At 40.7% G+C, this 27,440-nt stretch overlaps 2 protein-coding genes and 1 long non-coding RNA gene across 10 annotated transcripts in view; 2 read left to right on the top strand and 1 right to left on the bottom strand.

Annotated features, from left to right (window-relative positions):
- The window catches only part of LOC310852560, a 215,407-nt gene extending 210,161 nt beyond the window's left edge, over nucleotides 1–5,246 (top strand). For both annotated transcript variants that reach the window (XR_014568263.1, XR_014568264.1), the window contains one exon: nucleotides 2,056–5,246. This is a non-coding gene — a long non-coding RNA (uncharacterized lncRNA). The remainder of the gene's footprint in view (nucleotides 1–2,055) is intronic.
- FHIP1A (FHF complex subunit HOOK interacting protein 1A) overlaps nucleotides 1–5,246 on the top strand; it is an 86,709-nt gene extending 81,463 nt beyond the window's left edge. For both annotated transcript variants that reach the window (XM_083755527.1, XM_083755526.1), the window contains exon 13: nucleotides 412–5,246. The gene's annotated coding sequence lies outside the window, so the exon portion shown is untranslated. The remainder of the gene's footprint in view (nucleotides 1–411) is intronic.
- The window catches only part of GATB (glutamyl-tRNA amidotransferase subunit B), a 64,462-nt gene that overhangs the window by 18,709 nt on the left and 18,313 nt on the right, over nucleotides 1–27,440 (bottom strand). For 2 of the 6 annotated variants that reach the window (XR_014568072.1, XR_014568073.1), the window contains exons 6-14: nucleotides 25,567–25,680; nucleotides 23,118–23,202; nucleotides 22,190–22,234; nucleotides 19,742–19,931; nucleotides 15,895–16,028; nucleotides 15,200–15,278; nucleotides 10,934–11,068; nucleotides 7,154–7,330; nucleotides 2,444–2,483 (exon numbers count right to left, since the gene is read on the bottom strand). Coding sequence is in view for 2 of the 6 variants with exons in the window: in XM_083755739.1 (XP_083611865.1) it covers nucleotides 7,205–7,330; nucleotides 10,934–11,068; nucleotides 15,200–15,278; nucleotides 15,895–16,028; nucleotides 19,742–19,931; nucleotides 22,190–22,234; nucleotides 23,118–23,202; nucleotides 25,567–25,680 (908 nt within the window). In the remaining 4 variants the exon portion in view is untranslated. Of the gene's footprint in view, nucleotides 1–1,478; nucleotides 2,484–6,455; nucleotides 7,331–10,933; nucleotides 11,069–15,199; nucleotides 15,279–15,894; nucleotides 16,029–19,741; nucleotides 19,932–22,189; nucleotides 22,235–23,117; nucleotides 23,203–25,566; nucleotides 25,681–27,440 lie in introns of those variants that run through there. The other 4 variants (XM_083755739.1, XM_083755740.1, XR_014568075.1 and 1 more) reach the window with 3 other exon arrangements.

Here is a 27,440-nt window from a genome sequence, read left to right as displayed (position 1 = left end):
GGGAAAATCTGGGTGTGTCCTATGGGGCGAATGCAGGCTTTCGCTGAAGCTTGGAGAGTGAGAGGGGTCCGTGCGCACTGACCCCTCTTGCTTTCCAGGCTTCAGGAAGATATCCGCAGCGTGGGGAGCCCTGCAGGAGTTCCCCGCAGGGCTCCCCACGCTGCGGATAGTAGCCTGCCACCCGGCGCGCGGGGCCCCCCGAAGCAGAGCGCTCCGCGTGCCGGACAGACATCGGCCAGCCCCACAAGCTCGGGGGACAGCAGGGAGGCTCAGCGGCGCCATCCCGCTGTTCCTCGACCTGGTTCGGTTTCTCCGACCTGCTTTTGGGGGGGAAATTCCTTTATTTCCCTCCCAAAAAACTAGGTGCGTCCTATGGGATGGAGCGTCCTATGGGACGAAAAATACGGTAAGTCAAGTTGTCCTCAAGCCATTCACCAATCTTCTGAGCTGCATTCAGTGGAGATACTTTGTGCCTCTCTTATGTAAGCCACTGTTAACATTTGTGAAGTTAGGTTCTTGCTGAGAGTACAGAGGGGATATTTTGTCTCTGTGGATTTTAATAAAATTTTAAAATATGAATTGGAGAATTACTATACACAGTCTTTACAGTGACTTTTTGGAGGGTTAGTAATAGAAAACCACAGAATGATATACACAAATAAGTAAAAATGACAGCTACAAATTGCTGATCCTTGACAAACAGGAGTACAAAATACAAAGACTTTGCTATTTTGGCTTGTTTCATGTCAAAAAGCACCCAAATCTTTTTTTAAAAAAAACAACCACCCCTCCAAACATCTCTGAAATTGAGTGCTGCAGTCTTCTGGTGTAATTATCCGAGCCATGATTATAGCACTAATTCAAGCTGTAGTGTTGTAATTATTCCTATATAAATGCCATCTCAGGGAAAGTGAAAATTGCATCTTGCTTAATGTGGCTTTGGATTGCTTTGCATAAGTAAGCTATTTGGAATAATTTAGTGATGGGTACTAGCCCAAAAAGGCATTTAGAAAGCAAGCTAGCCCTAAAATACTTCTGCAGCGGGAATAGTTAACAGCTTTCCCTAAGTCAGCTCAAATTAAGCATTTTGCTGATCTGACTACCATTCTACTAGGGTTTGTTGTGCATCTGTTAAAGTGACTGGATCTTTGTGGCCATTGATTTAACACTCACATGAGGCCTCTGTGTTCAGGCTTGGCTTTAAAAAAACAACAACACTTTTAGTCTTAAGTAGAATATATTCCATTGCCCTGTCTCTACAGTTCTCACTATGCATCTGATGAAGTACATTCTTCCCACAATTGACAACTCATGCCACCATCACGTTATCTGTCGTTAAGGTGCCACAGCTACTCTAATTAGTTGGACTATGTGAAAACTGACTTTTTTAAACACTGACTAATTCTACTCCTTGCAGAATACAGGAATGTTAACCCAAAGATGCTGTATGCAGAGAAACTATTTTTTTAAAATCATTCTTTGGTTTTCCATGAACACTTTGGGTGCTTTTTAATCAAACATAGATTTACCAAGCTAAATGTTGTCCAATCACAAAATTAATAGCAGATTTGATTTTTTTTCACACCCAAAAACATATTTTTAAGACCCCTCACTGAATTTGCAAAAATTAAGTTTCATCCCCTAAAATGACACACCCTACTGCCTCTCAGCAATCTTACAATATTATAGGAAGAAAAAAAATTAAGTCTCTAATGTGCTTCCTGCATTTCACCAAGATTTGTGTGTGGCATACTATGGCCTAGCTGCTGCTACAATGTAATTTTTTATATACTTATAATATTCTTTACACACCTTATCTCCTTAATTGTAGAAAATGAGGAGGACTGTACTCTCATTTTTTGTGGGTTTCATTTGCGTGTTTTCTTCCAGCTTATTTATTTGCAGCACAAAAAGACTTTAATACAATGAATCTGAATTCAGTTGTCTTTAGTTTCTCTATTCTAAGCCCTTTAAAGACATTTCCCTACATCACAAAGCAACTTATGAATATACTGCTCCTCAACCTGCTGCTACATCAACTACTGTTCTCTAGAGTCTCCTTGCTGCATAGGTTCAAACATATTTGGATGTATCCTTTCACAGTTCTCTGCATCCCACTCTCCAATTAATGATTTCACCAAAACAAAATACATGCTCAACACCACCTATGGTCCATGCCTATTCCTGAAAAGAGGTCATGCAAAATATAGTAGGTTGTTTACAGACTTTTAGGGTAAGGCTGAAGTTATCACAAGACAGCTATATGTTTTCTTCTCTTTGCCTCTTCATTACAAGGCAAATTATAGCATTTCACCCCAGTTGTAATTCCTATGTCATCTTTCAAGGGCAGCCTTGCATCCAACATATTACTGTGGCAAGCTCTCATGCCTCTAAAAGGGGACAGAGCTTACACAGCTAAGAAAATGTATTCCTGGATACTCACACTTTGTCCAGGAGAACTGTCAGGCTCCAAACCTGTTCACCTTTAAAAACAAACAGGACAGTGATCAAGATTGGTGGAATTACTCCTTCTTGTCTTGACTCAATGTCAGTTTTTCATCCACTTGCTGCTGCTTCCAGAATAAAAGGACAATTTGTGGATACCTAGTTAATAAAATGTAGAGCTGGATGCTTCTAATTCATTGATAAAAAGTTAAAGTTACCCCGACCGTTAGTTGCGGACGACTCTGGGGTTGTGCGCTCATCTCGCTCTATAGGCCGAGCGAGCCAGTGTTTGTCCAGCAGACAGCTTCCGGGTCATGTGGCCAGCATGACTAAGCCGCTTCTGGTGAACCAGAGCAGCGCACGGAAACGCCGTTTACCTTCCCACTGGAGCAGTATTTATTTATCTACTTGCACTTTGGCGTGCCTTTGAACTGCTAGGTGGGCAGGAACTGGGACCAAACAATGGGAGCTCACCCCATTGCGGGGATTTGAACCGCCAACCTTCTGATCGGCAAGCCCTAGGCTTTGTGGTTTAGACCACAGCGTCACCCACGTCCCTCTAATTCATTGATACCATACTTAAATTTGGATTGATTTTCTCCAGAAACTATGCAACGTTAAACTGCAATGTCAATAAACCAGAGCCTTTCAGAACTCTTCAGGTCAGTTTCTTATAGTACTGAAGTAGTCTTTCTACTAACTTACTGTTGACTTAGGTGAGATAGAAAAGATACAAGCCATTAGAGTCTTGTCTAGAGTCCCCTAGCTATAATTTAATCTATTATATTAGAGCTGCAGAGAGTACCAACTCAATCATCAGTGAGATAGTATCTTTGTTAATTTCAGAAGCAGATTACCCATTAAGTTCACTAATACCACCTTCACAGTAATGAGTCCCACAGCTAGGCCACAATTTGCAGGAGAAGAAGTTTAGTGAGGATACTATATCCAAGCATGTTTGCTCAGCTATCGCTTAAGTAGCTTTTCTAAAAAGGGGAGGCTGAATATTAGTCTTTAACTAAGAATAATACAGCCAATTATACACACCTGTATCCCCTGTCTCCTTTCTAGGGAAGTTAGCTGCATGTTTAGTTATACAGGAATAAGTGCTACAAATTATTATTACTTTTATTACTGATGGAAAAGCAGCATCCTTCTGAAGAACCCATTTATGATAGAGGATTGTTTCCCTCAAGAATTAATGCTGTTAAATGACCTTTGCTAAAATCCACTTCTGCTAGACTTGACAAGGCATAATGTATGCACATCATGCAGGCACATCATGCCTATGCTAACTTTCCAGACCCCCAAATATACTCTTGGAATAGTAGATTTTTACAACTGCAAAAAAAGTGGTTCTTTCCAAAGCTCCTACTACCGTGGACACTGTATTTACAATGTGGTGTCTATGGCAGTTAAGCACATAGTATCCTTGTAATAAGGTCAGTAACCTCTACAAGATTTAGTAACACCATTGGGAACCAGGGTGATGGTACAAGATTGAAACTAGCTTGAGGTACAATAACTCCCTGGAACTTGTAAAACAGCATTCCAAGCAAGCACTTCCTCTACACAAAGTTGATGGCCAGAACTCTCATATTCTGGTCAAACACCAAACAAGAAAAACAACAAAGCGGCATGTTTAATTCTTAGCTTTATAAAAAACCTGGTTGCTTGTTAACTACGCTATCTTTGTCCACAGATTCTGACAGACAAAAAGAGGCTTATGAATCTTACTGGTTGCTTTTGGTAGAAGAGTTGATGCCGAAGTTCAATTTCAATCTTAATAACTTGCTTCAAATTATTCTTATATAGCCAAAGCACCTATTGCCAGAGTTGTATTGAAAATGGTAATTCAAACACTAAAATCTGGCAAATCTATCCACCCATGATTTATTGAATGCATAGCATTGTTACATTTTGATACTATGCATAATATTCCTAATTCATTGCTACTTTCATATAGGAATATTCATTCAGATAGTTCATTGATACCTGAAAAGAGCCTTCTGCCTAGGATGGAGATACTGTACATATCCAGATGTACATCTGAATCACCTACCCAACACAGAAGCCTGCTAGTATACATAGGGCACACTGGGTGATGGTTTCCATCAGTTTCATTCAAAACAGTACAAAATACCTACAGGGACAGACAGGTGTTCTATAGAACAGAATAGTACCTGGTTTTTATTAAAAAAATAAGACACAAAAGGCTTTGTATTTAATTTGGTAAGTGTTATGGTTTCTCTAATTTTGACACTGATGGCTTATTATAAGCAGCCAGTATGGTGTAGACACAGCATGAAAATGGCTATATAATAGGTGAAAGGTAAATGACCCCTGGGCAGTTAAGTCCAGTCAAAGGCAACTTTGGGGTGTGGGCTATATAAGACAACAAAGAGGAGTCTGGTATTATGAGTCAAATGAGGTTTTATATCACCTATGATCGTCGCCATAAATGACCACTCCACTGTGCTTTTCCCCCCCGTACATTTGATCTGGAATTTAATTGCCACTATCTTTGTTTTGAGCGTGTTGTTTTAAAACCCCTGTTACAACTACTGTATGGACCTATATACCTGCAACTGAGGAAAACACACCATGCGTCTAGCAAAGAATGCAGCTGAATTTAGTCTATGAAAGCTTATGCCGTAACATTTGTTAGTCTTTTTAAGGTGCCACAAGACTTTGTTTTTTGCTGCACATGAACCCCTCTGGAAATTGTATAAACCACACACTGTTAATTAAAATGTAATGTGAACCAAGAGACATTAAAACACAAAGCTTTCTTTGCAGAAGTGTCTTCTACAATTTCCATTCTCATTACTTTGGGTTCCCACTTTGGCAGCAATTGATGGATTATAAACTCATGTCCACTGTCAGGTCATCACCATCACAACTAATGCTTCTACCTTAAGGCAGTGACCAGACTGGGCTGAAATCTGAGGACAACGGTGAAATGGTTGTACGTTGCTCCTATAACTTGTATTTGGTGTTCTTACCTTTTGGAAGCATTGGTTTATTGGATCTCATCTTTCATTTGTGTTTACTCACTTAAGCTTACATCTCAGCTGAACCAATATAGAACAAAAGGCAACTGCAATAGGCACTATGGGCCACCTGCTATTACAAAAATATATAATTCCAAACCATAAGCAACATCTGTTGCTTATAATACTTGACTACATGGAGCCATGCATCTCTGTGATACGAATGCAGCCTTTGACAACCCACTTTTTAAAAAAGTGTTGAAGGTGGTTTAATTCTCCCCAGCAAAAATAAGTCCATTTAAATGTTACTTTTTTATTGCTGATAAATATTTATTCTTATGTACAAACGTTAAAATCTTCATTACTCTATAGTGTCTTGAAATGCCAGACTGTTTTCTTTAGATATTGGGGGAAACCTGCAGTCTCTGAAATTTGTTTGAAGAGCATCATTTTGGCTTCAAAAGCAAAACAATTTTACTCTAGGTTGAAGCCTAGAGTAAGGGGTCACTTAGAAGGACTTAGCTTAAAATTCCAGAAACGGGCAGCTGAGCTGCTTGGCAGTTATCCCTCCCCACCCAAATATATAGAACTGTGATCATTCTAAACACAAGAGATTGCAAAAAAAAAAAAAATCTTTTTAATAAGGTTCTTTGTTTTGTTTATTTTCTAAATCAGAAGAACTGACCACCTCATTCTATAGTTGTTTGTGGAACTACAGGCAGCCCTGTTTAGGGAAGTTTTTAATGTTTGATATTTTATTCTGTTGAATACTCTGTTGGGAGTCGTCCAGAGTGGCTGGGGAAACCCAGCCAGATGGGTGGGGTATAAATATATTATTATTATTATTATTATTATTATTATTATTATTATTATTATTATTATTGAAAATTACATTAAAATGAAAAGAGTTCTTCCTCAGAGAGGGCAGAGTTTATTACAGTCAGAAATAACCCCCCCCACACAAACACAATAAAATAAAGTTTGATGACATGTCTGGTCTGCTTAATGAAACATCTATACTGAAATAATTCCTTTAATATATTATTTACATTCCCTTACTCCCATAACAAAAGGCTTGCTTTTGAACAACTGTCCATACAAGCAATTGTGGGTTTTAAGTCTCTTGAGTACTTTACAAACTTAGGAATGCTCTGCTTTGATCATTCACCAAGAAAATACCTTAAGAAGTATTTAAGCTACTTTTGAAAAATATTACTAATAAATTGGAAGAAAGAGTTCATTATATGTTACAAAACCAGAAGCTTTCATACAGAAAACTTGCACATTATACCATTTGAATTCTTTCTTTGCATACCTTATGTTCCAGTTTGGCAGTCACTTAAGAACAGGGGTCAGCAACCTTTTTCAGCAACCTTAGACCTTGCGGTGGGCCGGACTTTATTTTGAAAAAAAATAATGAACGAATTCCCATGCCCCACAAATAACCCAGAGATGAATTTAAATAAAAGGACACAATTCTACTCATGTCAAAACATGCTGATTCCTGGACCGTCCGTGGGCTGGATTGAGAAGGCCATTGGGCCGCATCCGGCCCACGGGCCTTAGGTTGCCTACCCCTGCTTAAGGGGATGATGGCCTGAGTAAAGCTGAAAAACTACAGAAAGTGGCTGCAGTTAACTTGATACAGTAAGCAAGAAGTGAATGAAGTCAGTACAATGGCTTGATTGTGAAAGATAGAAGTATCAAGTAATTACCACTCTGATAACAGCAGCGAATATCAGATATGGAATTTTCACCGCAGGCTCCTATGATAGCAGCTTCTCTAGTATTTGTTTCACCAGGACAGGGTCTGAGCGTCCTCTTGTTGTTCTTTGAACCTGTCCAATAAGCTTATTCAGTGCTTTTTTGTTGCCCTTCTTTATGTCTGCCACCTTGAAAGAAAAATTACAAAACAAAACTCAATTTTGAGCAACATCAAACTAAAACAAAAACACACCGAAGAGACTTGCTGCTAAATCCTAGTCTTCACGACCGGAAAAGCCAGAGGAAACCTTGAGAACTGGCAGGTTATTTTCTGTTCTTGATGTGCCATCATAAAACGTGACAGTTTAGCAACCCAGAAGCTTAGAATGATTTTATTTCATTACTGTAATTTTAAATAGTACAATTCTTGTGTCCTTTCTCACGTTTCTATAGAGCAAACTTAAGGTCTACCTGGATTTAAAGATTCTACATTTGCAAAGCAAGGTTGTTGTGCAGCACAAAATGGCAAGCTAAGCTGGACTTTCCTTTTTTGCTAACAGCAAGCTTGGTGTAGAGAGCATGCATTGTGAAATTAGATTGTTGCACCGATCAGTCTTCGCCACTAATGAGGTGAAGGAACATTACAGCACTCTACAGCAGGCTTGTAATGGAGTCTGTTACAAGAGGCAGTGCATAACTTTCCGTTAGTTGGGCCAACAAGTTATCTCACCAGTAGAGCAGATATTTCTCCATTAACTTTTTTTTTAAAAGATATATACATGGTGTTTTTCAAGAGCAGTAAGTGATTTCACAGATTTAAAAATACACACTAACCCATGTATGTTGTTTGTTTGTTCGTTTCTGAATTCTGAAACAAGTTGAGCGCCTAGCAATTTAACAGTATCCCAGAAGGAGGTATGATTGGCTTGAACCCTGAACAGGAGCACTGCTAAGGCAGATATGGGGGACTTTTGGCTCTTCAGATGATGTGGGCCTGCAGCTCCCATCATCCCTGACCATTGGCTGTGATGACTGGAGCTGTTAGGAATTGGAATCCATCATCCTCTGGAGGACCACATGTTCCCTAGGCCTGAACTAGAGAGTCGGGGTGTGCTTTTACCATTTTACTACAGGCCCCACTCGTTTGAAAGGAAGCTCTCAGCACTAAAAGAGCAGCAATGAAAGTCTTGGAAAGAATAAAGCAGGTCTGTAGAACCTGCTACTGTTTTGTCAACCACAGCCCACCAGCCATGTACTGTGATCCGCCAAAAGAAATCACAGCCTTTCCTAGTCTTGTAAGGTAAGCGAAGACAAGAGTCCTATAAACCCACTAGCTGAGATGCATTTGGCTTGGTGGGTCATATGAATCCCACTTCTGCATCAGAGCAATGGCTCCTTTAGTCCAGCGGTTCTCAACCTGTGGGTCCCCAGATGTTGGACTACAACTCCCATCCCTGAGCTCTGGCCTTGTTAGGTAGGGGTGATGGGAGTTGTAGTTCAACAACATCTGGGAACCCACAGGTTGAGAAAGGCTGCTTTAGTCCATCAGCTTGTTGATGGCAGTGGCCACCCAGATCTTCTGGGGAGCCCACAAGCACAACATGAAGGCAACAGCCTTCTCATTGCTCCCCAGCAGCTGGTATTCAGCAGCATCCTGACTCTGAACTTGGAAGCTGCAAAAAGACATTGTAACTTGTACCACTGGACTGGACTGAAGGGAAGCAGTGCATTCAGAACTTGCATCCTACTTTCAGACTGAACAGGGAGTAATCTCTGGACTAAGAAGAAGAAAAAATGCAGCTACTGAATCTCACAACTATACACTAATTCAAGGTGTGATGGGGTAGAGCTGCCCTGTGGACACTGGTTTCATTGCTTACCTGGGCAAGGGTGCCGACAGGGCTGTATGGTGGCACGGGGACAGCCACTAATCTTGGGCAACCTCCCAGCTAGGTAAGTAGCAGCAGTGCCTGTGGCAGGAGAGGAGCTCCAGGGCCCGACCCAAACACACCACTACTGAGTGTTTGCCAGCACTTGAATTAGTATGTAGTACTATGAGATATGGCATCTGCTTTGTGGCTCTAACGCATTCACAGCTTCTGGCAACACCCAGACACTTTTCAGATGACTTATGGGACTTATTATTATGCTTAACTGAGAAGCGGTCTTTCAAAACCATTCAGAATGTAAGGTATTCTTTCACTCTTCCAGTTAAAAGCTCTTATTATTAAAGCAAGATACCTGTTCTGTCAACAAGTGTAACCAAAGCTGAAGGGCTTATTCAAATAATTCTATAAACAATACAGTTATTGCCGCAGTATTGGAAAACCAAGTAAGTTCTCTTCAGGTAATGCTTGCTTGCTGAGGGGAAAATCTAATTTTCCCAGCACCCAAAACATAGCTTTCTGTTGCTGGGGCAAAATAACATATTTCCTCAGGGCTAGCACTGCAGTTTCTAATCTGGTTGCCAAAGCCACAGAGGAGGTGGTTGCAGATTTATAGCACATAGAAGGTTGCTGGATGGTCCCAGTGGCATCAGTGATACGACACAACTCTCCCTAGCCTGTTTTGTGACTCTAAAATAAACATTGCTTCAAAATCACTTACAGGGGCTACGTGGCAGTGTGTATCAAAAAGGGTCTTTCACCATCCCCTACTTCTATTCCCAAACATCCAGCTATGTCCTGCCATTTTGTGGCATGATTGGTTTGCTCTTGGAACTCAATAGTTCTCTCTCTGCAAAAAGACTATGGTCCCAGCCGTGAGTGTTTTGCCTATTATACAGGAATTGGACACAGTCTTACTTGTCCTGGAAAAGGGCTTGCAGGATTATCCTGTTGATATTGGCAAATACTTCGATTAGTTATCTGGAAAAAGTCCTAACTCATACATAAGATCTCATGGTAGTGTGAGCATAGTGTCACCAATTTAAATAGTGTCTTATTGTTTAGAAAAGCAGAATCAAAACAGCCTTTGATTTTTCATGCCCGCCTCCACTAGAATACTAGTTAAAGAATTAAATACTCAAAATCCATGTTGTTACTGAAACAAAAAACACTTGTGCTCCTTGATCTGTTCTAATGCTCAGACTGTCTCTGCTTGCGCTTCAGTACCAGCTGGAAAATACAGAGGCACTTTCATCAGCCACTGCAAATTAGTTAGCACGATGAAGGTCAGACAGACCTAGCACACACTCATTTTATTTATCAAAAGCTCTCTGCAAAGCTGTTAGCCTCCACTGAAGAGCTATGGGCGTGGGTAGTATTGTTCTCGAAAGATGTTAGCATTTTCCCTACTGCATATGTAACCAGACAACATTTTACTTAACGTTAAGCCATTCATTGCTGCTTTGCCAATCTGTGCTCTAGAGAGAACGCAAAAGCACTTACTCTTTATAAAGCTAATTCTGGATCTTTGGAAGGATTTCTTTTAATTTGCAAGGATTTTTTAAATAAAAAAATTAACTGTAAAATTAGAAGCTTCAGGTGGATATATTTTCTATTTTGCTCCTATTATTCCATGCAAATGCTGTTTTGCAAGCATACAGTCTATACAGAATATTCATGTTAGTGTAGAGTACCTGGAGTCAAGGGGACATGGATTTAAGTTGCCATCTCCTGCAGCCACTTCATGTGTCACAATGCAATTTCCCTCCCATTTTATCTGAAGAGTTTCCAAACAAAAGAGCAACATGAAAGGAAGGTGGCAATTTAAATCTTTTATCTCCACCACCCACCCTGAAGAGTCAAAGTCTCTTGTTCCCAATTTCCCAGGGTTGCTATCAATATCACCTCTTTCTGATGGGCTCCCATCACAGTCTGACAGATGCACTCAAGCTCATTCTGATCCTGCAACAGTTCAAGCTTCTCTTCTTTAACAATCAGAGATGGAGTCTTCCCTTCCCCCTTCCACATCACTTCCAACACCTGCAGCATCAAGATAAAGGAAAATCAGTGCTTGAAACATGTCTCTCAGAAGGCAAGGATGACGTTTGCAATAAGAAGAAGGCAAAGACGTATTTTAACGGGCATAATGACTCCCATTCTGACATAAAATCAGAAATCAATCTACTGATGACATCCCATATCTAGATGTGCAAAGCATGTAAAGTTTCCTACTTCTCAGGTAAGTTTTCTTTAGAAAAATCATGATCGCCTCTTTCTGGACTCACAGTTCTAGTTCTCTTAGAAAGCAGGGTAATATTTAGTCTCATGTGCCAAGCAGGTATTTTTTAATTGTGGCACAGGTATGCAAGGCTATGTCACAATCCTACTGAGAAGGTATTTTTGGTGACCCTTGTCCAATCATAAAAAAGCATCATTAGAAGAGTCCCATTGTCCCACATGCCTGAACACAAACACCTCTACACTTTAGGGTCTACGGTATCCAGTACTACTGTAGTTACTGCCCAAAACAGTAACGCTAGGCTGAACGAATACTTCTCCTGGCTCCTAATGCTGTTCGCAGGCTCCACATAATAAAGCATCTCACATTTGGGCTTATCACAGTTCAATAATGTGCCACAATAAAATGTCTATTGATCAGGCTTGGTGGAAAATCTCTCTCATATTTTCTTCCTTTATAAGGGATAATACATGTCCATTCTTTAAGTCTGTAAAATGCAGCACCTTCCTTTTGGTTAAAAAAAGGGGGCTCTTAGTGGAAGTCTGCTCTCAAATGTACTGTACAAAGTCAAGATTACTAATGCAGACTGGTTATAACTAACTGGTGTGTACAAGTGTGTGTCTAATATTATGGATTGAATACATATTCCAGGTAGTTGTTTTTTTTATCTCTTTCCCTGCCCCTCAATGCTTGCTCATCTGCGTACCATGATGATTTTGACCATAACTGTGAATACCACACTGGGTTGGGACTGTGTAGCTGGTAATATTTATTAAGGGTGTGATCTTTCCATATGCACACCATCTGAACCCTATCTGTTATTCCATGGAGTATGGATAAATGAAATTGCAAAATGAGATTTAGTTGAGATTCCTGCATTGCAGGGGACACTTGGTTAGATGACCCTCAGCGTCGCTTCCAACTCTCCAATTCTATGATTCTGAATTTCCCGTAGAGTTACCATTTAACCAGGCAACTGTTACTCTGCTGACTGTCAGTGGGAGAAAAAGGAGTTTAGCTACATAAAGGCAGGTCATAGACCACAGAGGTGTGGAAGGTTATAATGCAGAACCCTGTGGCAGCTCTAGCCCAGTTATCCATCACTGTGAAGCACAGCTGGATGAACTTAAGTGTCTGTCTGGAATAATTATTAGTTAAAGTTACAGTGCTTTGTAGTTGGGCTCTGATACCTTGGAAAAAACCCTAGAGAATGGGGCTATTTATAAAAAAGCAATTTCTTTGGGCAGTCATTTTCTGTATTCCCTCTGCTCTTATTTCAGAGATGGAGGCAGAGAGAGAGAGAGAGAGAGAGAGAGAGAGAGAGAGAGAGAGCAGAAGGAGAGAAAGAGACCTTTTAAAACAGCTGCTTCTGCTTGTTCCTGCACTGAAGACATAATTGCATGTTTGGGCAATTGCAATCTGCCAATGCAGAAATGACTGTCATGTTGGAAATTCCATGTTACTAATTCACCAAAGCTAAGAAAATGGAAGTGCTTTTTAATGTAACGCTCCCTAGCACAATTAGCATTGCTTTACACAAAACAAGATTAAAACGAGATGGGGGAGAACTAACCAAGTTACAAATCTTCTGCCACAACGGATGAAATTTCTCCCAGGGCTACAAGATCACCTGGTCCAAAGTAACGGTGCAGGTATGTGGCAAACTACACACTGACACTATTTGAGCGCCTCTTCAAATTAATCTGCCCTGTACCAAGTCTTCAAGCTGTTAACTTGCAGTTGCATTTGTTTGGTCGGAGGCCACAAAATTTTCAATAAGAAAGCAATCCCATGTAGCCACTGTGCAACTTGGTCTCATTCCTTAGACAGTCAAGGCATGTGATGGTGTTAAATATATTTAAGTAAGCATATCAGAATCTTTTGCAGGGAAGAGATAGGATAAAGACCCTGTGTTCATCAGGGTTGACAATATATAGTATGCAACTAGATGGACCACTGACATTACGCAGTGTGAGGCACCTCTCTATCTTTAAAAGCTGGGATTTGTGCAGCTTCCCAGTCAGAGCTCTTAATCAAGGAAAACACGTCTCACCTGAAAGGTTCTGTTGTGTAGATATGAATTAATTGGCTATACAGTAAGCAAACAAGCTCACACCTGGAAAGATTCTCTGGTTGCTGTGTGCATAGGTTTGGAAAAAGATTTGTTTGGGAGTGCTGCAATTACACAATGCAGCCATATTTCCTCCTCTCATGGCCTCAGAACATACCATTTCTAATAAGACTCACAGCCCTTCACAATTTGAGCTTCCTGATCTGCAGAAAGCATAAACAACAACAAAAACAGAAACAGCAGCAGCAGCAGCAGCAATAACCCTGCTGGAAGCTTCCAACAATGTGTACATGTGTTGCCTGTGTGCGTGTGTCTCAGTTTGCCTAGCCCATCAGTGCTGCAGTTCAATCACCCCACTCTCAAATGCAGCAATTCATTCACTGTTGTGTGCGTGTATATAGCTATTTGTGCCCTCAGGCCATCCAATCTCCCTGCCTACTGCTGAGAATCGTTAGAAACATTTGTTATTCTTCAGACATCTAGCCCATCAACGTCCTCTTCTAAATGTAGCAAGGATGCTGTTTTTCACAGGTTTAACCAATAATAGCCAAACAATGACATTGTTAGTTGGTGTCTTAATTATTTTGGTTATTAGATTGCATTTGTGAAGCCTACCCTGGATTTGAGGTGGGTATAAATCTTGAATAAGTTATTAATTTAAAGACACAGAGAATACTAGTTCTATTACAAACAGATGAAAGCTAAACAGTCCTCCCCCAACAGGTAAAAGGTAAAGGTTTGGCTGGATGCTTAAGTCCAGTCAAAGGCAACTATGGGGTGCGGCACTTATCTCGCTTTCAGGCTGAGGGAACCAGTGTTTGTCCACCAACAGCTTTCCGGGTCATGTGGCCAGCATGACTAAACCGCTTCTGGTGCAATGGAACACCATGATGGAAGCCAGAGCACACAGAAAAACAATTTACCTTCCCTTTGAATTGTGCTCGGAAACGTAGCCAAACAAGCCAAACACATACACACACACACACACACACACAAATATGCTGTATAAAAATGTTTAAATTATTAGCTTTACATCATTCATTTATTAATTACAATTATATCCCATCCCACCTCCCAAAGGAGGGTTACAAACAACAAACCACAAAATAACAAAAAGTTATTTACAAAACATTTTGAAGAAGCTTGCATATCTCTTATATGGGACTGAGGCTTAGAGTACACATGGTAATGATCCTGTATAGTTTTCTCCACGTCCAAACCCCATCAATAATTTATTTTCACTTAAAGTGGCCTCTGAGGCTACAGTTTCCAATAGTAAACTCGCATTAGGGGAATATGAACTCTGGCAGCTTTTCAGCTCTAAAATCTGTCCTTCCCCCCATGTCAGTCATTTTGCGAGCCATGGAGAAAAACAAAAGACCTTTTATCTTCCTCTACAGAGACAAAAAGAGACTGGGTGGGCAGCTGGCTATTTGAAGGTTGATGATAGGCCAAGAAGGAAGATTTAATATTACCCCAACTCCAAAAGAAAATTTTGAGTGGGGGAGTGGAAGTAGAGAATCACCGCCACGTATGATTTTCACCCAATGCTGGAATCCTACCCACATTGCTCAATGGAGCTAAGTTCAAGTGAGACTTATTTCAGAATACATACGCACAGGATCAGCCTTGCACAAGGAAGCCCAAACAAGGATCCTTTTATCTTTTGTCGTTTCTTTGTAACTGAACACAAAAATGAGGATTACTGAGATAATAGATAACAGCTTTTTTTTAAAGGGGGGGGGGCGTGTTTTCAAACTAAGGCCAAACAAGATATAACATTTTACAAATTCAAGACTCAAATGCACCGTGACATAAACATGCTCATGGTGAAGGTAATGTTACAAAGAGGAATGCTCACTTGTTTGGCTGCCGAGGAAGAAATCGTTCCGTTTTCCAGAAGGTTCAGAAGTTCGGCCAAAAGAAGAGGACTGACTGGACTAGACCACATAAAATGGATTGAAATAAGCAGAGATGCATAAATACAGCACGAGCTACTCATCACGTTTAATATGGTTGTATCAAAGTTGGGATGTGCAGAAAACCATCTGAGCAAAAGGCTCCAACTGTTTTGCCTGGGTTGTACATTAGGTTTCCCCATGACCATCCTAATCCAGTTCTGTTCATGCAATTTTAAACAGGAGGAGATGTGCTAGTTGCAAATGGGAACACACATCGCACTGAGAGTACTATAGTGCTGGCTGACATCTGTAATCATTTGCACATTCTAATGGATGTTCACCTTCTTTTCTTCGCTGTCTACCTATAACTTGCAAAATACTTTTCTCCTTCACCCATTGATCTCACCCCTCTTCCTTTTGTAAATTAGTAGAATCAGATAAAGAAGGTTCAGTATGATTTTTATGCATCAGTTGAACAACAGTAACTACTATGTAAGAAACTGAACCTTGACGGTTACTGTGGCATCCTTAATCACTGAACGGTTTATTCAGATGCCCATGTGGTAACAGAGGACTATATTATTTACCATTATCGAAGACTAATATTTGTGTACAGATTTGCTTGCGCAAAAGTATAAACATTAAAAAGCCTCACCTTTCCTTTACTTCAAGGTTATACTGTTTTAAATAGCCAAGAATATCTTTTATAATCCAGCCAACGACCTTTTTGGGAGCCATTCCTGTTGCATTCACCACAGCTTCAAAAAATTCTACTAATCCATCTTCATTCTGCTCAGAGACAAAATGGTGTGTTAAGATGGCAGCAGCCGAACCAGCTATCCATACCACCACAAAAACAAAAATAAAAAAAAATAAAAACTCATATCCATGAGCTTTCGGGTCTTATCACATGTGGAATATTCTTAACCTCTTGGCTTCTCAGCTATTTGCAACAGTCAATTGATCAACATGCCTCAGGTTAACTTTACAATGTTTCCAAAAACTGCCACTGCATGAGTATTCAATAGAATAGCAAGATAGGCATGCCTTTAGCCTCTCCACTACTAGTTTTGCAGAAATTATATACCGTTATAATTCGTGAAGTTTTTTACTTGTGTGTGTATGTTTTCAGTTAGGCTGCTCTTTTTAGTGTTCTGAGACCACCAAATACATACACAATAAGAACAGAACGACCCACCCCGAAAGCATACCATAGTTTTTCTTCCCTTCCCTGTGAAATCTGATGACATCACAGAAGCATGTGAGCACTCATATTATAAGGGAGTGTCCCAAGGGAGAGATGTGTGCACTTGTGGTAAATATTTGTATCTATGTCACTAGGCAGGTAAAGAAGGGCACAGGTGTTGAGTCTAGTGGGGAAAGAGGAGCTTGGCAAAACTCCTGTTAACCCAGTATGAAAGATCAGCCAGGACTCGCCCTGCTTACTGTCCAATTTCATAATGGTACTGTATACTCATGCTTTCTAAAATGGCTGAAATAGATATGGCTACAATAGCCCACCCAGCATCTGAACCAGAACTGGCACATACAGTCAGAATCAATTTCAGGCAAACACAAAGCAAGAGGAAAACACACAACTCTATAATCTTTAAACAGACTATATAGAGACTCGGTAATTAAAGGCAGATCAGCAAGCATCATTAGTCACAATGTAAATGCTTCTGTAAAATGCGAGTGTGTGTTTTAAGTTGAATCAAAACTCCTCCTGAGTGACAAGCGGAATCCTTGCCTTCTAGTTCTTGCAGTTTTTGTATTGCAAGCAAGACTCGAGCAGTCGTTTGCTTCCAGACAGCTTTTACTGCCGGAAAGTTGATCAAAATGCATGGCAGACTCAAACTAGCACTCACTCAGCACAGAAGGCTGGAGTAATCCTATGACTCATAGGAGGAATATTTTTCTCTCAGACAGTTTGTCAGCTTAGGGAATAAGCTCACACACAAGGCAACCCTTGAACAGAACTTGCTTATATCCAGTGCCAAGTGAAATCGTCCCCAAAATCCTAACCCTTATCCAGTCCCATTCAGTTCAAAGCAAGTTTGTCAGGAGATTCAATTTTCTTACTGCATATATTATACACATATTCCTAAGAGCTTGATGAGATGTTCAGTCTGGTAGAAAGCCTACATATTTAACAAGTACACCAATGTGGATCTGTCTACTACTGCTGCCATTTTAAATTTCATACACACACTCGCATGCAAGTCAAAGATGACAGGAGATGTTTGGGGAGAATACTCGGGATGTATCGGAAATAACACCCTGGACCCAAAGCAACACTAACATGCCTAGTGTCCATTCAATCATAGGAGAGATTTCAGCAGGAGCTCAGAGCAATTACCAGCCGTGTGCAGGCAGAACCAATTGGAAGGGGGGCCATTTGGTCCAGGGCCTCGAGCTCAAAGGGGGCCCCACATTTAGACACCAAATGCATCCCATAAGGCCGTAACTATCATATGTAATGTATAAAAAGCTGTTATTGTTGAAGCAGAGGCTAAAGCATGTGAACAGCTCAGTGAAATTAAAAGCATTTGGTGAAATTTTAGCAATATAAGCTAAACTTCAGAAAGCAGGTATCACTTTTCACTTGCGAAATATGCTATTTTTCAGTGGTTTGGGGAAGTGTGGGATTTTCTCACTGCTGAAAATACTGGGAGCCAAATTAGTTACTGTGAGCAGAGCAAAACCAGAGGTCCTTTTATATATTTTTTATATTCACGGAATATGCTGGAGGTCTTGGTGGAACAGCAACATAGTCCAAAGGATACCAAACTATACACATACATTAAAGCCTTATAACTTCAACCCTTATTTAGACCTGTGTTTCACCATACAATGCCTTATTCATACTTGGACCATACCCTGCTTCAGCTACATGTACAACGCTGAATTTATTGCCTTTGCTGCATATTGTTTGTTTCCTGCCTATTTTTATGTGCAGGCTCTAATTATTTTATTTTGGGGGGCTCGTTACAGTTAATGTAGCCTGGTGGAAATTTAGAATACATACTTCAAAATCCCCCTAAGGATTAATGCAACACGAACTAACCAAAGAATAATAATAATATTTCATTACTGAAGTATGACTTTATTTTAATGCAATTTCCCCTGCACAATGCTTCCGCTAACAAGTTGGCAGGGAGTGTGGATCTTGCATTTTGAAGGTGTCCCAGTACCTATGCCATTTATTTAATGAGCACGCTTGGGCACTCTAACTTGAAAGACTGCTCATTAGATTTATGCATCCTCCCCATTAGCAATCTGTTTGTATTCCTGATGTAGGCTTAAAACACCAACGGAAACTAGATGTCTCAGGTGAATTTAGATTAGCTGGACTCTCAGTAAATCAAAAGAAAAGAAATAGTGTTTGTGGAACAATACCCCCCTCCCCAAGACCTAAATGTAGAGACAATGGATGGCAGGGAGTCATTATTGGACCAAAAATATTGATAGTACTCCCGTTGGCTCAATGGGTTGGTACCATCTTCAGAATAAGCACCTGAGTTACTTTCTGCTCAACTATGCAGGCTTCCAGAATAGGCCTGGTGTCCAAGTGTCAGAAAGACACATTAGACAGAAAGAAATGAGGAAGAAAAAAACACAGGAGAAAAGGCTAGCATTAGTCAAAGCTGAGTACTCAGCAGAACGAAAGGAATCTAAGGTTAGGCTAGGCAGTCTCATTTATTTCCACTGCTAAAAAGAAGCCCTGGAGCCAGCATATATGTTACATGAAAGGGCTTGTTCATATATAGTAGGCTTATGACAGATACATGCATGATTAAATTCCAGAAAAGTGTCACAGTATTTAGAGTGCATTAACATAAGTTTATGGTAGAATAATGGATCAAATGTCATAAAGCCATATGGTACTGTTCTTTTCTATGAATTTCTCCCCCTTTAAGCTACAAGGGTGGTCCAAAGGTCATGCATCCAAGAGATGGTTAACAAAAAATTTAAAACTGCTTGGCATGTGACTTCTCAATGTTACAGACAGCGATACTCCACGGAATATAGCCACAAGCTGAAGAATAATGTGGAAAAAGCCCTACTGGCCCAGCTCTTAAGATTGATTGAGCTGGTACATTAGGATGAGATGCACCAACTGGGCTCACAGAGCACATATTTTAATGCCAGCATTCCAGAGATAGCGTGTAGTAGGCAAATACACTGAAAAAATTACAATACAGGAATGTTTTTAAGACAAAAAGGGTTTTGAGGCTACAATAACTAGCTATATATTTCAATTTACTATGATGCTGATGGACGCATGCAAAAAAAAAAAAAAAAAGCAGGTATAGTTTCAGAGACCCTCGTGTGTACATTATCTGAGCAGAAACAGCCAAGCGTGTTGAACTCATTTTCTACGTAAGAAAAATCTATGAGAACTGACAGCTGGCTAATATGACATTTTTAGGAGTGTTTTCTGAAGCACTGAATCTTTTGAAGTTTCTTGGTTTACTTGAATGTTCAGTCAATAGACCTACCAATAAGGTGAAACTGTGCTGAGGCTGAATCCCATAACATTCAACAAGCTTTGCTCTCTTCGCACTGGGGAGGTCAGGAAGCCTCTCCCGAAGCCAATCAATATTCACCACTTGCCGGTCGCTTGTGTGAGCAGGCGAAGATTTAGAATCGCGAAGAATCAATGGAGGAAGGTTCGGCTCCGGCATAAACCTGGGAGAAAACAAAGGGAGGCTGCTCTGCTGTCCTTTTCACTTAAACCCTTTAGCCGCATCCCAGCCACCTGTGATGAAGTTGCTCCTTCTCCTAACAATTATGGGACTTAACGTAAGCAAACCAAATGCTCGGAGTCCACAGCTGAGTGCAAGTCCTCTCAGCAGCAACAGATAAGCCCCTGTGCCGAGGTGCATAGCCTCAAGCTGCCTTTCTTTTTTGATGATCCGCCACTGGCTGTCAACAGCCAGCAATGGGGAGAAGGAATAAATTTAAGCCATTTTACGCCCTTCCAAAAAAACACAAACAAAATGCAGATGTCGCTTATCGTCCTCGGTGCCAAACAGGACCTGTGATTTCAGACCAACTGGGAGTACAATCTGGCAAAGGGGAAAAGGAAGAATGACAGCCAGATGCTAGCAGTGTTCCACGCAGGTTGCAACCTCCCTCGTATTAGTCGGAGGAGTTTCAATGAAAGGAGGAAACCGCGCTAAAAGCCAAGTTGCCATCTTCAGTGGGGTGCCATGGCAAATAAATCTGAGTGACAACATCAAATGACAAGGGCTGCGCTGAAGAAGGGGCTGATTCAAGCCACCACAAAAACATGGCGATTAAAGAGCCAACTCCTGCCTTGCACGAACAAATGATGGATTTGCAAACACAATTAAAGTGTTGCCATGTCTCTTTGCAAACAGCTGAGATGCATTCCTTGAAGAAGTTAGACTTAAGCTACACCCACTGCTTTCAAATCCAGATTTCAATAAACAAAAGCACAGTTTAAAAAGCAAATTTCACTATAGGTTTTGAATTGATTCATCCATGCTTTCTTTCTCCCTGTTTTTATTTTATTTTAAATAAAACATTCAAGTTCATCAGTTTAAGCAGTGAAACAGGCTGAGGCTAGCAGATGTGGAAAGAACTAATGAAATAGCCAGAGCCCTCTCGTCATACAGTATCCTACGATATAGGAAAATGAGGTCTAAAGAGGTTAGCACAGCATTAGCTACAGTGTTCAACTGCATTAGCTGTGGAAAAATCAAAACTCTATTGAAAAAAGTACACCCACTTTTATCCATGTAGCAAGGATATTATGATAAAATGATGATGGACAACTGGAAGTGCTATTCATGCAGCTTTGAACATACCTGGAAGTGGGCTTTTAACAAATTTCAGCTGGTCATAAAAAATTGTAGCCAGACTACTAAAGAGGTGGCAGCTATTTCAAATATTTGAAGGGCTGTCAGAAAACAACAAATCAGATTTATTTTCTGTTGCTCCAGAGGGTAGGAGATAAACCCATGGGTTCAAAGGAAAAGAAAAAAAGATTTTTAAAAAAGAAAAAAATGATTTAATGAATAAACATTAGAAAGAACTTCATGATGATATGAGCAATCCGACAGTAGAACAGACCAGCTTGGAGTGTGATGTATTCTCAACTCACTTTTACTCAGTAGACCCACAGGTCATGGCTAACTTAGTTCCATTAATTTCAATGGGTTTACTTTCGGGAATACAACTCTGTCTTCTAGCAGCCAGGGAGAGATTGCAAAGTCTTGACCGACGACCAGCAAACAAGAATGAATGTTATTTTCAGCCGTGGTCTGTCTTGGGATCATTTATAGAAAATTTTCTGGTTGCCTTTCAGCCCTCTGGGCCCTCCAAGCTCGTTTACATTTATAGCAACAAAACACTATAGTCTTGGTACAATAAAAATGAGAACAGTAAAACAGAGCATGGTGCTGATAACACCAAGGTTGTGATTTCATACAGGCCACCTGCTTGTTGGACTAGATGACCCTTGGGTTTCCTTCCAACCCTACAATTCTATGATTCCATAGTAAACTGACAATAAAAATCCACCAGAGGTCTGCAGAAGCCAACATATCTTGATTAAAAGCCATTACTGAATAGGCCAGTTGAACCTGTCTTGGGAGAAAGAGGGTTGCTGCTATAGAGAAGGCCCTCTCTCATGCTACCTGCTAGTCTTTGACAGTGGAACATGGCAGCATTACAAATTATAAACTTCACTGTTAAAATATTAATAAATGCATCAGAGCAATACCCTCCCTCCCCGCACCCGTTGTAAGTCTAACCAAAGGGCAGCAGGTGACTAATTCTGTTCAGCTTCCTCTCAACTCCAAGGAATCACTCTGTGAGGTAATGACCATCACCAATGACTTGTCAAGTCTGAGGAAGCCAAAAGGGAATCACAACTTACAATGAAGAGCTTCCTTCAGAAACAATCTAAAGATAATTACCGATAGTCTTGTTTTCCTTCTTTGTCTCTCATTGCTATGGTGTGCCTAAAAAAAATAAGGACAAAGAGTTAGGTTGGTTGACTGGTGCTGACAGTGAGGAATCCCCTCCTGGAGCCAACCTAGCTGACTGCTCCTTGGCAAGTGGGGTTCACTGACATTTTAAGCTTCAAATTTGTCCTTTGCAGCTTCATGGTTACCTGATGTCAGGTGTGGGGGCAGGTGGCCATGGTTTGGAAAAACAGCCTGCTGGATCTAATTTGGCCATAGGCCAGAGGTTCCTCATGGCCACCCCAACAGATAGTTTGGCATTTACTTGTACTCTTAGCAATTTAAATGCTTATCTCCTGAACAGGCAGCCCTGTTTAGGGAAGCTTTTAATGTTTAATAGACTATTGTATTTTAATATTCTGTTGGAAGCCTCCCAGATTGGCTGGGGAAACCCAGCCAGATGGGCAGGGTATAAATAATATATTATTATTATTATTATTATTATTATTATTATTATTATTATTCTGCCGACTTCAGCGTCTTTACATGGGAATCTTCCCACTCACAGAGGCATAATCACATGATTATTTCAGTATGTAACAGGTAGCGAGGGGGGAAGAAACCTAGGCGCTTTGGTGGTTGTATGCCAAGTCCATCCTCTGTAGAATTTGACTTTCAGCATTTAAACACAAAAAGGAGAATGTGTAGAAACCATAACTACAAATATGGCAGAAAGCCAGATTGCCACAGGCAAGAACCATCACACAGAATTTCAAAGTACTTTCCTCATAGCTACCACATGTCCAGTGGCTGTATGAAGAGGCCATGGGTCCATAATTCAAAATGATTTTGTTTAGGAACAAAGCATCAGATATGTTCAGGATGGCTCTGTGGCTAATAATGCTGCCTTCAATCCCCAATGGTAGAATGAAAAACTTACCCACGTTTAAAGTCAAAGGCTCTGGTTTCATTCAAAATAGTTCCTCCATTCTCCAGCTCTTCAATTTGCCTTTGTATTTCATAGTCTTAACAAAATAAATAAATTAAGCTTAGTTGTGATGCACCTTTGCCTATTTTAAATTTTCAAACCGGAGGGGGGGGGGTTGGGTTGGGGAGACACACACTTTAAAACATTTATCAATGCCAAAGTAAGCCTAACAGAAATATTAGAGAATCACAAATAAACTGAATTGCTTTCTGACATTTAATTTATACCGTTTTTGGAAGGCATAAATTTTCAACACAATCCCATTCTAAAACACCCTGAAGTCATACAGCTGAAACGGTAATTCTGCTCTCATACAGACTAAGACTGACTGCACACTTTTATCTCCACCTTTATTCAAAAGGGCCTTTGTTGGACTAATTTCTTTTGGAGATCAAGAGCAATTTCTGTGTTTTTTGACTCACCCCAAGATGCAAAAATAACCCACATATACAGAAATATAATAAATCTGCCTTACTCCAAGTGAAACCACTGGTCCACATGGCAGTGACAATCCAGGATTAAACTAGAGTCCTTCTGGTTCTCCCTGGAGAGGCCACAGACTGACCTTTGTGTATGAAAAGCATGCGCTCTACCACAGAGCTATAGCTCTTCCTCTAACATATAGTGGCACTCATAAATCTTGACTGAGTCCTGGAAGACATGCCCTCTGACATGCTTCCCCACCTGGCCTGGGAGGGTGCGGCTCTGACTGACTCCAGCTACAAAAGCTTAGGCTGTTGAACAGACTCTTGGGCTGAGGTATTGTTTGGGAGGTTTTGTTGTGGGGGGTTGTTGCTGTTATATTACTATTTTTGAGTATCTGTTTCAGATCTTACTATGATTTATGTGGAAACTGAGCAATTTGGTGGTGTACTTTTTGATGTTTTATTGATTGTTTATGACTATTTTTGTTACGTTTTGTGATTATGGTTTTCCCCCCATGTTGTAAGTGGCCCTGAGCATGGTTTTATCTATGTAAAGGACGCATACGAACAAAATGATGTACGGTGGAACCTCAGGTTGCGTACGTAGTCCGTGATGGAGGCACGTCCACAACCGGCAGCGTTCGTAACCTGCAGCACTGCGTCTGCACAAATGCGTGACGCGATTTGGCGCTTCTGTGCATGCGGCGAAACCCGGAAGTAACCCTTTCCGGTACTTCCGGGTTTCCCGTGGTCCGCAACCTGAAAACATGTAACCCGAAGTATTTGTAACCCGAGGTACCACTGTATGTATACCCCTGCATTGTAGGGGGTTCCACTAGACAATATTCAGGCTCCCTCCCATGTTTCCCTTTCTCTATTCTGAGCCCAATAATTCTCTTGCATAGAAACATAGCAGCATCCGCCTCTTCATGTGACAATCACATTGCAGATGCACATTCTCTGTGGCTCATATACTTCCCCACCACCACCACACTGCATCTCTTGTGTCATCTAAGAGAATGTGGCCGTGCTACTATGGAACTAAAACCGTCATAGGCTAAACAGTAAGCCATTACATTTTGCTTTCTTTGTTGCAGAGGAGGCCCTGCTAACAAAAACCCACCAATCAATTGCCAACCAAGAAATTATACTTTCCCTGTATTATAACACCACATTTCATGCATGTGTGCACACCTAATGGGCTAACATGCAATATAAGGTAATAACTTAAAACAAGGAAAACAGAATTAAGAAGAACAAATTAAACCAGCATGCTTGCATTTCAGCCAATTAAGTACCGTTTAAGTAGTTTGCAGGCACCTGGTCCTATTGATTACAGAAGTGATGGTACAAGCAGCCATTCCAAACAAGGAAGGCAGCAAAGAAGTTATGTTCCCAGTCAAGGTCTCCTCCCCCAAAGGCTCGTTCCAATCACTATATTTCTAGACCATCTGTGGCCAGGGGCAAAAGAAGCACCCCACTCACACAAAAGCCAAAGGTTTCTACACACAGAGACCGCTATTAACACAAAGACACATTATTACAGTTACAGATAGGTAGCCGTGTTGGTCTGCCATAGTCAAAACAAAAAAAATTCCTTCCAGTAGCACCTTAAAGACCAACTAAGTTAGTTCTTGGTATGAGCTTTCGTGTGCATGCACACTTCTTCAGATACCAGATATGGTATCTGAAGAAGTGTGCATGCACACGAAAGCTCATACCAAGAACTAACTTAGTTGGTCTTTAAGGTGCTACTGGAAGGAATTTTTTTTGTTTTGACACATTATTACAGTTCACAAGGATGGATTTCAGCTAGGCTAGAAACATCAAAACAATGCATGCAACTTAGAGGTAGCAGGTTTGTATATATTATTAGCATAACCTGCCCAGTAACAGAAACTGATGCGGTTTTTTTCTGGCATGGGATTCCAAACTCCCTGTCCAGATTTTCATTTGGGAGGAAGTGCTTCACTTACCTATGGCCTTGGCAAGAAATCGGGCACTGTTGATATTCTTCACTTCAGTCCTCACTCCAAGACGTTCTCCAGGGCGATGCACGGATACATTGGCATCTACTCTCAGTTGACCCTCTAAAGAGATATCAGCAGTAGAATGAGATTTCATCAAATAGAATTAATCCCACATTATCTGCAAGTGGTTTGTACAGGGCTTCCAATAAAAAGTTTGGGACAGGGACATTGATTATCTGTCCCTGAAGAGAATCAAAGGGCCATTTCTTCCTTTATGCCTGCATCTTTCTACACCTGAAGATCTAACAAGAAGTGATTGACAGTTCTGTCAGGGGCAACACACACACATACACACACTGGAATCTCTTCTAGAGATTTGTCCCAAGTCGACATTTCTTATCTGTGAAACAAGCACATGGACATCCCTCTCAAGATAGCAGATGCATCCATCTTAAGACACAGAAGCAACTGAGAGAATACCCAACCGTTTCAGAAATCAAATGGAATGAAGCTCTTACATCATTTCCAAGCTTCTAGACTCATTTTGAATAGACTTCAAGTCATTGCTTCAGAGACATATGGGACTTGTGCAGCGATAGTCTATTTTTTTAAATAAACAAAATAGAGGACATGACCCCCATTAAGGTTTTGTAGCTCAGATACAAATTCCTGGCAAGACTACATAGCACAGAGAACTGCGGCACAACATTTGGAATCTACTGTGCAAACTTTGTGCAATGTGACACCTCCTTTAATCAGACTTTGTTTCTTGAGGTTTTAACCAAACTAATAGTTGTACATGAAGGTCCTTTGATGATCCTCCCTGGGAAGAGAAGAGAAATCTGACCAAAGTCCCTAACGGCAAGCAGTGAAACCACAAAACGTCAAGAGAGAATATGGCTTTTGTCTAGTATGAAACTATCATTTGAGGAGTTCACATGGCTCTGTCACAAAGCCAATTACTGCTCAGGGCAGATTTACTGAAGTGTCCTTGAAAATTTACGCCTCAAGGACAGGTGTCAGAAATCTGTTTTTGCCTTCCCTGCAAGGAACTGTAATCTTTGCCACAAATACAATTTCGAAGCCTTCCCAGCTGCCAAAAAGTGTCATACATATAGCCCTGTAGAAAGTGATGCAGAGGGCAATCTCCTGCTAAAGAGAAAGCTGGGGTAGAAACACCACAACAGCCTTTTCGAGTTATTATTCTTTGCTTTTCCACATCCTTTTAAAAACAGGTATCTAACAGTCTGGCAACCAATATAACACCCTCCCCAATAAATGCCATCCCGCTAAATGACACAGAACACACACTTTTGCATCTTCCTTCTTATCAACACTTAAGTTAATGCCCTTTAAAGCGAAGCAAATATTGGATATTTACACAATGCAGTAAACAGCACAGGAATTGCATTTGTAAAGGATAAAAACTGATTGTCCGGCCAGAGTTAAGTCTTCTCAAGGGCACTTTCCAAAGACACAAGTGCTCCCATTCTATATTTTTGTGAAGAACACTAGGCAAGGAAAAGTGCTGGAGGACAGCGCCCTTCCTTTCAAGGTGTTCTCACAAAGCACATGTACATGGATGCAGTGTTTTTTTCTTTAAAAATGTTTAGGGGGTACTCTCATTTTGACTCAAGAAAATCACAATTTTATAGTTACAGATAGGTAGCCGTGTTGGTCTGTCATAGTCAAAACAAAAAAAATTCCTTCCAGTAGCACCTTAAAGACCAACTAAGTTAGTTCTTGGTATGAGCTTTCGTGTGCATGCACACTTCTTCAGATACCATGTGCCAAGTGCATGCACACTTCTTCAGATTCTTCGTATCTGAAGAAGTGTGCATGCACACAAAAGCTCATACCAAGAACTAACTTAGTTGGTC

Source organism: Podarcis gaigeae, assembly GCF_964106915.1.
Source record: "Podarcis gaigeae genome assembly, chromosome: 9".
NCBI lineage: Eukaryota > Metazoa > Chordata > Lepidosauria > Squamata > Lacertidae > Podarcis > Podarcis gaigeae.
The sequence above is the reverse complement of the archived record's forward strand: the minus strand, read 5'-3'. Positions and strand labels throughout refer to the sequence as shown.